The 17,657-nt window shown below is 33.9% G+C and overlaps 3 protein-coding genes across 3 annotated transcripts; 1 reads left to right on the forward strand and 2 right to left on the reverse strand.

The window, feature by feature from the left end:
- The first annotated feature begins 4,997 nt into the window (after window positions 1-4,997).
- LOC145587431 (pentatricopeptide repeat-containing protein At5g50990-like) lies at window positions 4,998-9,396 on the forward strand. Its single transcript, XM_081644170.1, has 4 exons — window positions 4,998-5,091; window positions 5,541-7,234; window positions 8,189-8,249; window positions 9,088-9,396. Exons 1-2 carry the CDS (start codon window positions 4,998-5,000, stop codon window positions 7,055-7,057), a joined length of 1,611 nt encoding a protein of 536 aa, XP_081500296.1. The 3' UTR covers window positions 7,058-7,234; window positions 8,189-8,249; window positions 9,088-9,396.
- A 965-nt stretch (window positions 9,397-10,361) lies between these two features.
- On the reverse strand, window positions 10,362-12,889 carry LOC145600610 (uncharacterized). The gene is made up of 6 exons (XM_081656499.1): window positions 12,341-12,889; window positions 11,725-11,989; window positions 11,587-11,623; window positions 11,266-11,371; window positions 10,890-11,000; window positions 10,362-10,717 (listed from the first exon to the last, which is right to left on the reverse strand). Exons 1-6 carry the CDS (start codon window positions 12,452-12,454, stop codon window positions 10,601-10,603), a joined length of 750 nt encoding a protein of 249 aa, XP_081512625.1. The 5' UTR covers window positions 12,455-12,889; the 3' UTR covers window positions 10,362-10,600.
- Window positions 12,890-13,555: 666 nt separating this feature from the next.
- Window positions 13,556-16,239, reverse strand: LOC145587442 (uncharacterized). The gene is made up of 6 exons (XM_081644178.1): window positions 15,933-16,239; window positions 14,769-15,033; window positions 14,620-14,656; window positions 14,407-14,512; window positions 14,176-14,286; window positions 13,556-14,023 (listed from the first exon to the last, which is right to left on the reverse strand). The coding sequence occupies exons 1-6, from the start codon at window positions 16,107-16,109 to the stop codon at window positions 13,907-13,909; spliced, it is 813 nt and encodes a 270-aa protein (XP_081500304.1). The 5' UTR covers window positions 16,110-16,239; the 3' UTR covers window positions 13,556-13,906.
- Window positions 16,240-17,657: the final 1,418 nt, after the last annotated feature.

Raw genomic sequence — 17,657 nt, forward strand, 5'->3', positions numbered from 1 at the left:
TACAAACATAAGAAAATATTTTCGGAATATGAGCAATGAGCATATAGGAGGCTAATTAAGCCATTTGTGTAACTAGTTAGTCCCTTAAATGCATGCTAGATCGAACTTTAGTATATAATCTTAGGACCTGTTCTACTCATACGATTATTTTCAGTTCAGTTTAGTTCAGTTCAGCTATAATAAGTTCAGTTCAGCTCTAATAAGTTCAGTTCTGTTCAGTTCAGTTCAGCTCAGTCCTAATTTCCTTCTCTTATATAATATTCATTTCAGTTCGGTTCAGTTCAGCTCTAATAAGTTCAGTTCAGTTCTTTTTAGTTCAGCTCAGCTCCTAATTTTCTTCTCTTATATAATATTCATTTTAGTTCAGTTCAGCTCAACTCCTAATTTCCTTCTCTTATATAATATTCATTTCAGTTCAGTTCAGCTCAGCTCCTAATTTCCTTCTCTTATATAATATTCATTTCATTTCAGTTCAGTTCAGCTCAGATCCTAATTTCCTTCTTTTATATAATATTCATTTCAGTTCAGTTCAGCTCTAATAAGTTCAGTTCAGCTCATTTCAGTCAATGAGAACAAGTCTTTAGCCTAATTAGTACTCGTAACACATTGAAAAAAAAAAAAGAAAAAAAAAACTAATCAACTCCTTTTTTAGGGTTCTCAAACGCAATGATTCTTCGGTTGGAAATAATCAAATTTCTTTGAAATTTATCAATTTCAACCCTTTTATTATTATTATTATTATTATTATTATTATTATTATTATTATTATTATTATTATTATTATTATTATTATTATTATTATTATTATATTTTTATTATTTTATTTTTAAATATATATTTTCATGTTTTTATCATATCATTAGTATCAATTAAATTCACTTGTTGTAGACTTGTAGTGTTCATATGGTGGAATATTTCTAGTTTAGTTTATTCTACTCTTAATTTAAGTTTTCTAATTCAAAAATCAAATGTTACAATTTGAATGGACTATATTTTGTCCATCAAATTTTGGTAATATGTAAAGTAACAAGTCTAGAACTGTCATTATTATTCCAACAAAAGAGGTGTAATACATGTATTGGTTTTGGGGAGTTGCCACTAGAATAGATTGAGTGAGAGAAAGAGAAAAGGTGATAGTTAGTTGTAATATCCGTTGTGGTTTTGTTTCCTCTTCTGGTTATCGATGTCATAACTTAGAGTTGTTTCATTGGTTGTTGCTTTAGTTCATCAATTACTTGAAATGTTGCTCTAGTTACCGCCTTTATAACCACGAGTTAATTTTATGGTGCATGTAATTTAAAGGGCTATCAATTTTACGTGACAAGCCAATGCAATGCACAATCTATTTCCTCTTTTCCAAAGCTAATTATAAAGGTGTTGAATGTGAAGTTTTGGATGCTACTAGGACTTGTGCAACCTAAGTTACATTCTAATGTTATAATTCGTAAAATATTGTCTTATTGATAGTTTGGTAGTATATACGTTCATGTGAGAATTTATTAGATTTATCGATAAATCCACTAATAAGACTTGTACGTGAATTCTTTTAGAGGAAGTAAATTCCAAGATTTAAGTCTAAAAAAGGGTTGTGCTATATTTAGGGATGGCAATTTAATCCGAGTTCGATTCGAATCCGATCCGATCCGAAGGAAAAAATCCGATTCGAATCTGTTTAAAATTAGTCCGAATCCGAATCCGATAAAATAGATCCGAATCCGAATAGGAGGTGGATCGGACTTGGACCCTACGCAAAGTCCGACGGAGTCCAATCCGAGTCCGAATCCGAGAGTATAAGCATATGCTCTATAACTTGGGACAATTATTTGCTTGTTTTGTAGCAAAATTTTGTTATGTAACTTAGTTTATAATTTAAATATGTTATGTTTATACTTTAATTGGTATGACAATACAAGCAATTATAGGTATATGACATTACAAAAAATAAAAATAAAATAAAAATATTCGGACCATTTCGGAGGTCCGAATAAACGGACCGGATTCGGATCCGAAAATTACGAGTCGGATCGGATTCGAACTCGGATTTTTCGGATTCGGACTCGGATTCGGATCCAAGTCCAGGGTCCGTTTACTAAACGGATCGGATTCGGATTTAGCCACATCCGACCCGAATCCGATCCGTTGCCATTCCTAGCTATATTGAATTTAAGTTCAGTCATGATAGTTGAATATGATAAATTAGTATACATGTGTTTGATAATATGAATAAGTGTCTTATTACCACCAAACTATGTGATTTTTTTATACAATTTTTTGAATACAAAATGTTAATTTGTAGCAAATGACAATACGAATAACAAATTTAATTACAAGAAAATTGAATCATAAATTACAATGTATATTAATGATTAGTCCCAAATTTAATCTGAGGCATTACACGGGCACAGAAACTAGTTTTTTTTTTTTTTTTTTAGTGTACAACAAATGAAATAAACGTTTTTAAAAAAAAAAAAAAAATATAATGAGGTGATAACACAAACAAATAACCACCAACTATTCTTTTGGTTTTAGGGCCCGTTCTCATACGTTGAAATTCTGTTCAGTTCAACTCCTAATTTCGTTCTCTTATAAAATATTCAGTTCAGTTCCGTTCAGCTGAGTTCAGTCAATGAGAACAAGCCCTTAGTAATAAGTACACCAACATTTTTAAATTAAACGCTAAAGCTCCCACCAGATTGACTAACCCATTAAGTGTTACGTAGTCCCATTAACAACCCCTCCCTTACAATTGCTCCTTTTGTTCCTTTTTTTCTCGATTTTCATTTTTGTCTTTTTTAGTTCCTCTGTAATTTTGGGCAAAAACTAAAATGATTTCCTGGAACAAAATTTAGGGTTAGCTTCAAAATTAATTGTTCTTGCTTTGACATTTCAATACAACCACAAATAAAGGTATGTTTACTTATTTACTATTTTTGGCAACTTAATTTGGGATTTTGAAATGTAATTAGGATTTTGTAATTAATTTGGGGGTTTGATTATGGTTAGCGTCTTGGTCAAAATAATTTGATATTTCGTATATTTATTTTGTGGATTTTATAATCAATTCGGAGGTTATTATTTAGAACTTAATTATGGTTGCATTTTTTTTTTTGGTGTTTTACAAAGCATGTACCAAGATTTTGGGTGCAAGATTTGCATGGTTTCTATTTCTAAGGTTTACCACTGTCAATAAATTACCTATTTCACCTTAAATTTTGTTCGATTATTTACGCTGAGTTCGAGAGAGTTGAGACAGTTCTCCAAACCTTAAGGCCTGATTACATTTACTTAATTTCAGTTCAATTCAGTTCAGTTCAACTCTAATCAGTTTAGTTCAGTTCAGTTCAACTCCTAATTCCCCCCTCTCATAAAATATTAATTTCAGCTCAGTTCAGCTCCAATTAATTCAATTCAGTTCACTTCAACTCCAATCAGTTCAACTCATTTCAGTAAATGGTAAAAAATAAAACGAAATCAATAAAATAAAACTTGTAAGAGTTAATGGTAAAAAACCCTTAATACTAAAATGAGATCAAAATTTGATGATTATTGCCAAAAATAATACATAAAATAATTAAGGAGAACCAAGTAAAAACTTTCTTTAAAATCTAGGGAGTAATCCGTGAAATAAAGGGGGAATTGAGAATTTTGAAGGGATTTAAATTTTTTAAAAGGGAGAAAATTGATAGTGATTTTTGCTTTAATAATACTCTCTTCGTTTTTAAATATTTGCCCCATTTTTTTATTTGGAAAACTTTTACAATATCAAATTAATTTCTCTCACTTAGTGGACCCTCCATGATTATATTTTATTATTTTCATATTCTCTCCTCCAATTCTCTTAGGAACTAGAAATTAAATGAAGGAAAGTTAGACATCTACAAATGCATAACAAGGGGAATTCATGTATATACGTATCATTGGATGATCAAATGGTACCACTGAATATACAGTGATACTGTACATGCACATAATGGTATTATATATGTTATAATTTTTTTTTCTCTACAAACAGAGATCCATTTTGACATATTTTGGTATACTTTCAAAAATCACAAAACACTCTATATTATTCTTACTCTCATTTCTAGTGAGATTTATAATTTTTTAGCGATTAAAAATTTCAATATTATTAATTAATATTTAATAACTGTATTATTAAGTTAAATAATAGTATAATTGTAATTAGTAGCACTAAAATTTCATTTAACCAAAACATAATTAATACTCCGTAATAATATGGTGATGTGTAAGATAGAGAAATGTTGGTGGGGTATGTGAAAAAGTAGGAGAGAGATTAATGAGCAATTTTTTTTTTGCTCACTAGTGGGATAAAATTTGCTCAAAAAAATGCTCATGGTTAGCAAGAGAGAGAAAGTGGCTAGAGAGAGAGCGAACAAATTTTTTTTTTGTTCAGCTCACTAGTGTGAGTGCTCTAACCCGTGCATTAGCACGAGCACTTACTAGTAATTTCACTTCCGGAGTGTTCCTTGCAAATTACAAAATACAAAGACTAGAATAGACCCGGTCTACAATAACTTATTGTAGACCCAACCTTCTTGTATACTATACGAATGTGATTATATCATACGAGATGTGATTATATTACTACAAAAGTGATTATATCATTTTAAAACTGTTATGTAAATGTATAACTCAAAAAGTGAATTTATCATTATAAAAAGTATCAAATAGTAACTCACATTATTCAAACCATGATTTTTAAATTTTATCATCCTAAAGATAATTATATAATCTCATTAAATGGTTTAATATGAGAATATATAATTCAAAATATGACTCACAAAAAGATAATTATATCATCTACAAGGGTGATTATATCATCCAGAATGTGATTATATTATTTGAAAGTGTCAAATTTTAGGTCTACAATAATTTATTGTACACCGGATCCATACGAGACCTATTAATTACAAAATAACCTTTGTATCGTTTGAATTTAAAAACTACTCAGAACTAAAACTGGAGGAAATGTTATAATGCCGACGCTTCACCGGAACACTAGGATGTGCCTCGCTCTCCTCTTTTCTCGTCGCTTTTCTTCGCCCCTTCCTGCCGCTGCCACTGCAACAGGTCTATTTTCTTCATCAATCAATCTTTTTTTTTTCTTTTTATTATAATTAATGGGAAATTGATGATTTTTAATTGCTGAATTGATATAGACAAAAAAATGCAAAAAATGGTCACTTCTTGTTTGTTTACTGCCTTCTACAAACAAATTCTGATTACAACTGAATATCAACACTTTATAGTATATTTTAATTTAATTGGGTATTGTTGGAAATGCATTGTTTCATCGTTTAAAGCTTACCAATTAGTTGCAATAATCAAATTTTAAGTATATGTTGATGTTTTGTAAGTATATGTTGAGACACATCTTACAAAATCATGCATGATTATGTTATTTTTTTAAGTATAAATCATCTAACATAGTTCAATTAGAGTGTGTAAATAGTGTCCTAATATTTCTAAAGTAAGTATATTCATGGCAAGTTGACTTTGGTTATTCATTTTTTTCCCAGATTTTCAAATGCTTAAATGTGTTCTTGATGACTGTAAAACCTCCTTGGATTCGAAAGCAGTACTTGAAACCCATGTCAAGATTGTTAAATTAGGATTTGGCTTGGACTATTCGCTCGTATCTCATTTGTTGCTGACTTATATTGATTGTGGGAAGCTTGATTTTGCCCGCCGCCTCCTAGATGAAACCCCATGTTGGAAGGCTGATTTGATTACCGGGAATATAATGGTATCAAGGTTTATGAAGAATGGAGATGTTGAGGCTGCCAAAAGGGTGTTTTCTAACATGCCTTTAAAAGATGTTGTCTCATGGAATTCCTTGATTGGTGGCTGTGTTAAAAATTCTAGATTAGAGGAGGCATTAAGAATGTTTAAGGATATGTGCTTATTGGGTATTGAGCCTGATGAGTTTACATTTTCTTCTGTTATTGCTGGGTGTGCACGGCTTGGAGCTCTTGACCATGCTTTATGGATACATAATCTCCTGATCGAGAAGGAAATTGCATTGAATGACATTTTACTGTCGGCAATTATAGATATGTATGCAAAATGTGGGAAAATAGAAATAGCAAAAGAAATTTTTGATGGTTGCAAAAGCAGTAGTGTGTCTATTTGGAATTCGATGATTACTGGCCTGGCTGTTCATGGTCTTGCCACTGATGCTATTTCTGTATTCTCTCGAATGGAAGAGGAAAATATTTTTCCTGATAGTATAACATTTCTTGGAATTTTAGTTGCATGTAGTCATTGTGGTTTAGTTGAGCCGGGAAAGAAATATTTTGACATGATGAATAGAAAATACTCTATAGAGCCAGAACTTGAGCATTATGGAACCATGGTTGATATTTTAGGTCGTGCTGGACAACTGGATGAAGCTTATGCCACCATCAGAGCAATGTCAATGAAACCTGATGTGGTGATATGGAAGGCACTTCTCAGTGCTTGTAGAACTTACAGAAATGCACCACTAGGTGAAATTGCCATTAGAAATATATCATCCCTTGATGGTGGTGATTATGTATTGCTGTCAAACACATATTGTTCTTTAAACAAGTGGAGCAGCTCTGCAAACATGAGAGAGGAGATGAAAAGGGAGGGGATCCACAAGGATCATGGAAAAAGTTGGATTGAATTAGCGGGGATCATACACCATTTTAAGGCAGGTAATCAGGCACACCCTGAATTGGAGGCAATATACAAGATTATGAAACAATTGATTAAAAGAGCCAAGTTAGGGGGTTATGTTCCTGCAACAGACTTGGTTTTGATGGATGTTTCAGAGGAGGAAAAGGAGGAGAATTTGATTTTCCACAGTGAGAAATTAGCATTAGCTTTTGGAGTACTTAAAACTAGTCCGAGAACGGAAATTCGAATTACAAAGAACTTACGAACTTGCTATGACTGTCATTCTTGGTTTAAAATAGTTTCAAGGATGTTGGCAAGGGTGATCATTGTCAGGGATCGTGTCCGATTTCACAAGTTTGAAGCTGGTTCTTGTTCGTGTGGGGACTACTGGTGAGTGCTCAACAAGTAACGTATGAAACTTCCTTCATACATGAGGCTGTTTCCTAGTGAGGATATACACCGCTGACAAAATTAGATTGGTAAGCTGATAGATCAGCTAAAGCTAGAGAGAAGAAAATTGATCAATTAGTTTGTGTTGTTCTGCTTCAAGTTTGGATATGAAGTAATGAAGGTATTCCACTTATGTTGAATCTGTTTTTGTCTGTTTCTTCTTCCATTAACCCCTCTTTGTAAGTCTTTGTTGGTCAACGTTAGAAGAAGAATATGCATGTCCAAGCATGTGAAACATAGTTAGTTATAATTCCAAGGTTATATTGGAAGAAATAAATGAAACTTAGTTATTCTTACAACTTTCAAGGTTCTACTGTACTTGGGTAATGTAATTCCACATTGCCCATCCTTTTTTAAAAAAATAAAAATAAAATTTCTTGGTCAGTTTGCTGTGCCAATAATTTGAATATTCTGAGGCACTAGTCTGTGGACCAGATAATTAGTTGTAATTATACACTCCAAAGTAACTTTTACCTTTGTTGGAAACCACTTAAACAATATGTAAGTGATTATAGTCAATTATCATACATTGTCTTTTATAGTATCTGTGGCTTATAGTAGAACAAAGTAAATTCACGAACAATTAGAACTTTAGAAGAACTAGTAAGATGTATCTACATGTTTGAAATTTGATGGCTATGAACTTGTTTGGGTTTAGATTTGGCACAACGAACTGAACATGTTTGGTTATTAGTTCGATTAGGGAGTATGTTGTTATGTGATCAAGATTTTTTTCTAGGTTATAATGTCGTGTTCCTTGTGTAGCCTTTAGAATGCAGAATTGCAGAAAAAGTGTACATGTTACTTTTAGTCACATGCCTTTCACGTACAAGGTATAGGAGAATTGGATTTGGAAAGTCTGCAGCTAGTCAGCTACTAATCTTATTCTCGCAATTAATTAGTTTGTCTTAGTTTGATTGAGTGTTAGTTGATCCATTTTAGACTTTATTCCAGGAGCTTCTCTGTCAGTGGCTGTGCTCGGCTGCCTATGAATCTATAATGTCATTTTTTATTCTCTTGAACTACTTTTTAAATTTTCATTTTTAGGTGGTGACTTTGAATTTCTGCTCTGCAGGTGCTGTATTAGTCAATCTTACATTTTTACTGCTGCCATGCTTCTAAGTGTCCTCCTCAAGGTTGGTGCCTTAAATTGCAATTTGGATTTGTAGTCATCTAAAGATGTGACCTGGATATTTTTTTTCTCACAAGCTTGTTGAGTGCACGGTGTTCTTCTACATTGTCAATTGATTGTTATCTACCTTGTGTCTGATGCTTTTGTTGAATGAAATCGATTGGTTCTATGATATAGTGATATACTTTGCTGTCCTTCCATACATAGATGGAACATAGAACTAAAACACTGACCTATGTCTCTACATGTGGGTTACTATACTGTAGCCTGTAGAGATCATGGAAAGAGTAGGAATCCAACAATGTTGCACCTTATGTGGCTGGTTTATTAAAGGTTTAATTGCTGGTGTTCCATATCAATTTCTTGGCTCTCAAGGATGCTGAGAAAATGCATGTTCCTACCTCTGCAAGTTCCTGACTTTCTTACTTAGTTGGGTCAGTTGTATCCTAAAATTGTGCCCAATGCAGCTTTTGAGTTAAGGTATCTGCTGATAGACTTTGTAAAACTTTCCAGCTGAGATGTTGGTATAGAAGGATTTTTCTCTCAGTTGTTTGTCATGGTTGATGGATTTTGTGGTCAAAGCTCAAGTTTTATAATTTTAATGAATTTGTTTTTAAGTGAGTCTTACTGTAAGTAATGTAAAAGAAAGGGGATAGATTTCAGCTACGAGCATTGCATCGAGTTACATATTTAAAGAGGCTGTGAGCTGCTAGTAATTTTGTAGTTACCAAATAAGTTTATGTTGTGTTAATCTCAATCGAGCTGTGAAACCAGGATGACCTTTCCTTTTTTTTCATTGTGGGTTGACAACTTTCCATTTTCTACCCTGCTTGCACTTGCAGATGAACTATGCTGGTTCTAAGAATTTATGGATCCCTGGGCTGGGTCATCCTTTGGATGCTATGGCTGGACTTGAATAATGGAGTTATTTTGGAATAGGGAGGTGCCGAGGTGGGTCATGGACTCATGGCTGACTCGTACAGCAGTCTTGTTTCCAATTGGTGTGGAATAGCAGATTTAGAAACTTTTCCCTGACCAATTTAGAGGCACAACACAAATGACCTAATTTCTTATTAATTTTTTTATTTCCAGGTAACTTCTGCTATTTAGAATTTGTTTAAATGCACATAGCTTAACCTGCCAGTACATACATGGGTAGAAATGGTGGTATAACATGGTCTGCTAGTAATAGTATGCTTGAATGCTGTCGCTTAATCTTTAAATTTCTTGTATATGCTCTAGGTAAACCATATATTCCCTAGCAAGCTTTAACTTGGAGTGTATTAGAACACTTGTAATTCCTTTACTCTGCAGGAATAATTGTGAGCTGACTGAGCTCTCTTTGTGACAGAAAATTTTGTTATTTAAGTAGAGTACAGTTTTACCTTGGCTTCGCTGTGTGTTTCACAGAATAAAATAGGATAATCAGATTTTTTATTTTTTATTTTTTTTTTTTTTTTTTTTTTTTTTTTTTTTTTTTTTTTTATTGGTTCTACTAGCTTTAATTTGAAACATACTTGGAATGTTTCTTGCTTCAAGGCCTATAACACTCAGGTAGTGACTTTATGTATTCAGTGTTATTATGATGTGATTGGTTTTTTCTTAATAGCTTATGTGATGCTTGTTGGTCTGTTTGATTCTCAAATTATCATTCCGGATTTAGAGTATCCCAAATTGACCTTAGCTAAAGCATATCACATGGGATGGTATGACGGTACCTAAATCTTTGGGGTGTTGAACCTAATCCACAGACTATGAACTGTAGGGATTCTGAATGGAGATTTATTTGGTTTTGATTTTCTTGGTCATGGTTGTTAGCGAGCCATATCTATGTGTCCTTTTGACAGTCCATGTGCCCGCCATGTACAATGCTGGGATATCAGGAATTGGGGGGAGAGTTTGGTTTCCTGTATCAAGGAATTTAGCATAAACTTGGTACAGTGTCAATTTTGAACTCATTGAATATCAGTTTATCTGAAACTTAGATTAGCATTTAATTTGTAGAGCATGTATTACTATTACTATTACTATGAAATTCATTGCGATTTGGAGAATGGTATCTCTGTTTAGAAGTAGTAAGATTTATTCCTTTCTGGTGATGGTAATAACATGAGCATAGCATGCAAATAGTGTATATATTAATAATTTGTCATCATACAGACTTTGGTTACTCATAATTTAACAATAGCTAAACACGTAACAATTGTGGATTCTGCCTGCGAATCTAATGAATACACATTTTTCCAGATATGATCAACGGGAGTGATCAGAAAGGTAGAATCACACTGACTGAGTTCTTTTGACAGCAGTGGATTCTAAAGGGTGTCCTTGTGGCTTTGCAGTGCTACAGTATCTTCAAGCATCTTGAATGGGCACTATCGGCAGTTTGCCTCCATATATGTCTGGAAGTTGGCTCTCCTCAATGTCTTCTAGCATGGTCGATTTCATCTGTTTTTTCTCCACAAATTCTATCTGCAACAGTGTGAAAAATAGTGATTGTTTCTCACATGGAATCATATGTAAGTCATACCCTCATGGTCTCATCCTTTATGTTCATGAGATTTAAAACCATTCCTTTCCCCAAACCCAAATAAAGAAAGAAAAATAAATAAATATAGAGGGCAAAGTGCTTTCGAGAACTCACTTTGGTCTTGGTGTTGTCATCGATGAAGGGGTAGATAACCTTCCATACCGCCATAAAGATTTTTGGTGCGTGCACTATGAATAGCTTCCCTAATCTTTCTGGGTAGCAATCCTGAAACACACCCATAGCACATTATTTTCTTTCTGCGATATAGTTCCTTTTTTTTTTTTTTTTTTTTTTTTTTTTTTTTTTTTTTTTGTGTCATTATTCATCTGTGAGTAGTTTGTGACAAACGTGCCATTGCCACAAATTCTAGGAGTCAAATGATCATTGAATTATAATCTTTCCCCTCTGATTTCTCTCAAGGGGCTCTTATTAGGAATATGATCATAGTGTTTGTAAACATAGGCCTAAATGCAACTAAAACTGCATTTACCTGTAAAATAGAGAGCGCCCCAAGATATCCTCGGATGTCACTGTTGGAGTATCCCCAGCCCTGTAGATCACCTATAGCAAGAAACTTTTCCTGTCCAGCAGGCATCCTGTTTTATAGTTACCTATATATTAGCTACGCGGCTACAAACATCAATGAATGACACACTTAACCACAATTATCTCCGAAATCTGCTGTAGTAGTCTAGGATTTGGGATGGCCTAAAACATATGAGATTAACAGAAAGCATTTTAATGAAGATGACCTCACTAAAATGCGTTGTATACTTCAATTCGTATACAAGAATGAAAACGAGAGAGGTACCTTGCGCATAATGTGTCAAGAGTATATACAACAAGACCTGTTCAGGAACCCACCAGAGAAGAATGTTTAGATCAGAAACTAACTTTTCTGTAGATTGTTGCAGCTCAAGTAGTAATAGTTAAATAGTAAGAGACATACGCTTAAACTCATCAAGACCCCCTGATTTGGAATTTTGGTAGTGCCGACCTGCAAACGCAACCACAATAGGGCGTCCTTTCTTGTCTACACCTCCTAGATGAATTTTGTTATGGGAAAGGTCATACTGTATCTCTTCCTTTGTGACACAACCTTTTGGTAAAAAAGTCTTCCTCCATTTCAAATACTTTAGGAACATGGCACCCGCCTTCTCCACATTTAGATCACGAGCTCTTAGAAATCTTCTCAACATCAAGTCATCTACCTCCTGGTGTGCACATCAGAAACCCTTCAGTTTTGTACAAAGATTATTGTTTTTGGAATACATAAATGAAGTCACTTATGGTAAATGACATAGACGAGATTCAATCTCGGCCCTTGAGTACAACACCAAGAATACAATACTAATTTTTTTGTGATCTTAAATTTTGATGAATAGTTTAATTAGTTAGACTTCTGAATTTTTTATGTCAGAGATTATGTTTAAGGCAACATGTTATGGAGGACAATTAGCTAGAGTAGCATGAGCAGTTACACGAAATGCTTATTAAAGTTCACAAGTTAATCCATCTTTCTGGTTTGGGAAGGGAAGATTGAGAAAAGAAGTAGAGTAGAAAACCTTAGAAGAGGGATCTCGGCTTTCGACGAAAACTCTCATCAGGGAGAGCTTATGTTGCTCTGCTGTGTCATCCTTGCTTTCTATTCCATTACTCGCATGATCTGTTTCTGCCATCCTCACTTTCTCTATTTTCTCTCTCTTTTGTGTTTCTAAGTTGCTGAATAGTGATTATGGAGGAATGGTTAAACGATAGCAATAACGATAACAATATTATGACAGCAGAAAGAAATGACCGACCCAAAAATTATTGACCCAAAAATTATTAACCCAGAATAAATGACCAACTTTATGTGTTTGATGTTGTTGTGTATGGTTTTTGATTGGTAGGGTGCGATAAATGAATCACCGGGGTGTATTCGTGTAGGATCTAATTTGTGTCTATTAATGGCTAGGGCCAGTGGGGTTTGATCACACAACCTCGAGTGATACACAAACCTTTATGACTACAGAAGTTTTGAAAAATCATTCATGTCTTATTATTGGTCATACCAACTACTTGATATCTTGAATTCATTTTCCCACCCGGTTTTAGTGGAGATGATTGTTTTGTGGAAGATGAGAGAGATGGGAAACTTGAGATCTTGGTTAGCTAATAGCTATATAAAAGTGTTTGATTTTTATTTTTTTTTTATGGGTCGTCAGAAAAGTTGATATTTAATTGTTTGTATTTATTTAGGTATTATAATATTCAACCAACTAGCTGTATTTATTGGCTGCATGTGTATGGCGTGGACAAATGACAAGTCTTGCCCACACTTTATTAACACCAAAATCTTTCATTTGTATTTTGTATGATCCTCTGGAAAAATAATGCGACTCTTTCATGACGTTATAAACTAACAAACCAAATGAAGCCAATGCCAACCTAGTTAATTTGCTAACAGTCTTGTAAGAGCTGTAGTTTGTTTTTGTCTATGTTATTCATATTCGGCTAGAAGTGTCAAACATAAATACGTCACACGTGTCTAGTGTCTAAATTTCGAGTGGATATAAATTGGCCTCACTCTCAGAGCTTATCAAACTTGGCTCAGTCCATGATCAGCTCTATTCTCTAGCATTTTTTTGCTGTCCGAGTACCAAATTGAGACTAGAATAACAGAAATGGATCCCTCACTTTTCCTCCCAATCCCTTCTCTTTCAATCTTTTGAATAGAATGAACAAGTAGTTGGGTTCACTTCTTTTTCAGGCAATTAATGAATGAAGATATACAAGATCACGAATAAAGTAATGTGAATAATTGCACAAGTAATCTGAAACTTACATTGGCAGCAAAGTGATGGAATATGCCATCTAAACTAATAGACAATGATCACTTCCTAGTGATAATATTACACGAGTCAGTGATGGAGTAGTACGATGGATATCTTACACAATCACAAACCCTAGTATTGTATAATTCAACATGAACTACAGAGGTTTATACTATTGATTCTTCCGGCTACTTATATTGGCGTGGGAGTGTTAAGAGATACTATCCGTGGTGCAGCAATCGTTTCAATTTTTTGAAAATTTTGTTTCCTGAATATCATCTGTCTCTGTGTCTTGCTCTGTTATACTAATTACTGTCAGGCATCTTGAATAGGTACTAGAGGTAGTTTGCCTCCATATATGTCAGGGAGCTGGCTCTCGTCAATGTGTTCAAGCAAGGTTGATTTCAGGTGCCGATTCTCTACAAATACCATCTGCAAAGTGCAAAAATGGTAATGTTAATTAACACAGAATATTTCATATGAGCTATACTTCTTACTTAACTTCTATAGCAAAATTTATTCTTTATGTTCGGAATTTTTTTTATGCATTAGAACACTGACTTATAAGACAATTTTTGAATTACCTTAGTCTTGGTTTTTTCATCTATGAAAGGGCAGATGATCTTCCACACTGTCATAAAGATTCTTGGGGCATGTACTATTAACATCTTCCCTAATCTTTCTGGGTAACATTCCTGCAATAAACACAAGCATTGAAGCGTCAATACATTGTTTTAGTCTGAAAGTAACAAGGGAATATGTTGATCAAATTGTCAGTATGTATGCCTATGCCTGAGTTGCATAATTGCATATACCTGCAGTAGAGTGAGAACCCCTATGTATGCACGGACGTCACTGTTAGAATATCCCCATCCTCGAAGATCAGCAATACCCAGATACTTTTCCTGTCCAGGCGGTATCCTGGTATAGTATTCAGATACAATGTTTCAGTTTAGTCAGGCAGTAAAGATCATTTGATTGCACAACTAAAATGAAGGACTGTCATATGAGATTGCGTAGAGCATAACCTTGAGCATATCTTGTCAAGACTGTAAACACAGAATCCTGTAAAACCAACGAAACCAGAACAAGCTGGTTAGAACTTTGCCAAAGTTTCATAGTATTGCAGAAGATTGAAAAACTGTGTTTTCGCAGATAATATGAGTAAGTAACATACGCTTGAACTCATCAAGACCTCCTGGTTTGGGATTTTGGAAATGTTTACTTCCCAAGACAACGTTAATTGGGCGGCCTTGCTTATCAAAGCCTTGCAGAAACATTTTTTTGTGGCCAAGATCATACTCTATCTCCTTCTCTGAGATAAAGCCATTGGGTACAAATGTCCTCCTCCATTTGAGATACCTCAAGAACAACCCTGCTGCTTTCTCCACATCTAGGTCGCGGGCTCTTAAGAATCTCCTCAACATCAAGTCATCCGCCTCCTGATGCATACATTGTAAAGTTATGGACTGTATAACTATGTGTATATTGACGAACAAGTGCAATTTTACTAGGCATTGTTGTAATGCAATCGTGTGAGCGAGTCTACCACTTACTGTGCAAATTACAAGGTTCTAAACTTCTCCGGTGAGCTTAAAATCGGAGAATGTTGGTAATTATTGAGATAGTTTTGGAAGTTTAAGGATCATTAAGCGATGTTTAATTAATACAGTAGTATCTTGGAGATTATTTTGGCTTCTACTTCATTTGATGCGTTTAATTTACTTGACTATTCTTAACCTGTTTTCAGTATTCAGTAGTTGAAATTTTTCATTTGTCTTACTCATTTACTACTAGGCTAGATCATGGCCTAAAATGGGCCCCGCCTTGGTGCCGAGGCCTATCCTTAACCATGTTCACTTTATCTAATACGAAATACAAAATTAAAATTATTTTTACTAATTAAAACTAAATTTTGCGCGATGATTTCTCATAAGCAATCATAACTAAAAACATTGGTAGCACCCAGAAAAAATATAATGCGGTGTCGATTAGTTTAGTTGGTTCAATTCAAAATAACACGTAAAGAATAAAAAGTTAACAGATTCATTTAGTCACGTGCTGTCTTCTTCCGGGTTTGGTGGCTGGTTATGAACAAAATTATAGGGTGTTTGAATGTTATCCTAGAACAATCAAGAGCATTATTAATTCCTCTTTTGTCTTTGTTAATAATTTCTATTCCTTTTGCATATAAATTAATCATGAACCTCTACTTAAACTATATCACTTAATATAACACACTCGACAATATATAATTCCGATCATAATGATAGACTAAGCTTTGAATCATACGACCACTTAAAATTACCGAAGATGTTACACAAATAAGTTCGATACTAACCTTAGCCGAGGGATCTCGACGATCAACAAGGGTTCTCATAAGAGAGACTTTATGTTGCTCCATAGAATTATCCGTGATTTCTTTGCCATTATTATTATTATTATAATTTTGATGAACTCTCTCTGATTTAATTTCTGGGATCTCATCATCATGTATTATTGCTTCATGGGTCTGCATTTCTTTGTTAGTTAATCTCTCTCTAAGTTTCTCTCTCAATTAAATTACCACAAAATATATAGAGAGAGAAAGTGAGGGAGATAGAGGAAAAGAACGGCAATAATATCAGCCAACCATATGGGCTTAACAGAAATTTATGGCACTGACTTGACTTAAGTAGTTTGTACAATTAGAAAGTGTTGATTGTGTTTGTGGACCTTTATTATATTTCAATTTTTGGGACTACTTTTAAACTGTCGGCTTTATTAGGGGTGAGTGTAGCAGGGTACTTTGTAAAAATTTAACGATTCGGGACCGAAACCTGTTCAATAGGTTCCTAAAAATTGGGAGCCGAAACTGGAACCGGGTTTCGATTCTGGTTCTAGAACACGGTACCCTGTCTTTCAAAGTAAGCTTAATAGTTACTTGATTGTTTAGAATATTTAATATAAAATTACAAATACTTATATTAACTAGGGCAGCTAACGCGCGCGATGCGCGCTCAATAGCTAGCCATATCAAAAAATATTTTTCTATTTTTTTTTTATTTCAAAGAAATCTCTTTCAATTCGATTTAACCTTATATCAGAAATTTAGTTCTTGATAACTTTTTAATGAGAAAAATATATAAACAAATACTCCCTCCGTCCCAAAAAGAACGACCCATTTGGGTTGATTATGCGGGAATTAAGGAAGTTAAGTAAAAAGAAGTAAAAGTATATTGGAAAGATAAATTTACATGGGGTTTGTAAAAAAATAGAGAGAGAAATTAATAAAATAACATGGAAAATGAAATTTTTATATGGGGAAACTAATTTTACACAAATATTGTTGCAAATTGGTGGTGTTTTAATGCAAATGGGTCATTCTTTTTGGGACAAAGTTTTGGCCAAATGAGTCGTTCTTTTTGGGACGGAAGGAGTATATTAAGGGGTATAAATTATTCCATGCACTATTCTTATTTATTTTTTTAAAAAAGTAATCATTATTAATGACAGTGAATAAATAGTCTAGATGGTATAATTGTCCAAACACTATTCATTACAAAAAATTATACACATTAATGAGGGTATATATATAAATACACATTTTGAAGGGCATAATTAGCATAACACTATTCATAAGTGTAATCTTGTACTTTTTATAAGGTAGGGGTACCATTTATTAAACCTTTAAGAGTAAGATGAAAAATGAATAAGAGGAGGGAGAGAGGTAGGTGGCGGCTTTTATACAATTTTGATATAGAGCTTTTAGACTTGGGCTTAAATGATAGGTTCCGGTTTCATATATCCTATATGGAACGTATACTAACAGGGTACCCTACAGGTTCCGGGTCCAAAATTTTATCACCCGAAACCGGAATCTGTTGCAACAGGTTCCCATTTTTATTACCTAGAACCGGAACCTGATCTACTGGTTCCGAGCAGGTTCTGGTTCCAGGTTGGGGTACCCTGAATTTTTGCTCACCCCAAGGCTTTACTATTTTTTAAAAATTGCATTATAGGAATTGGGTACAAGTTTTTTGGTGGTGAGAAAAAGAATGAGATAGAAAGGTAAAACTACAAGATT

The sequence above is a fragment of the Chenopodium album genome, chromosome 2 (genome assembly GCF_948465745.1).
Source record: "Chenopodium album chromosome 2, dcCheAlbu1.1, whole genome shotgun sequence".
Classification (NCBI taxonomy): domain Eukaryota; kingdom Viridiplantae; phylum Streptophyta; class Magnoliopsida; order Caryophyllales; family Amaranthaceae; genus Chenopodium; species Chenopodium album.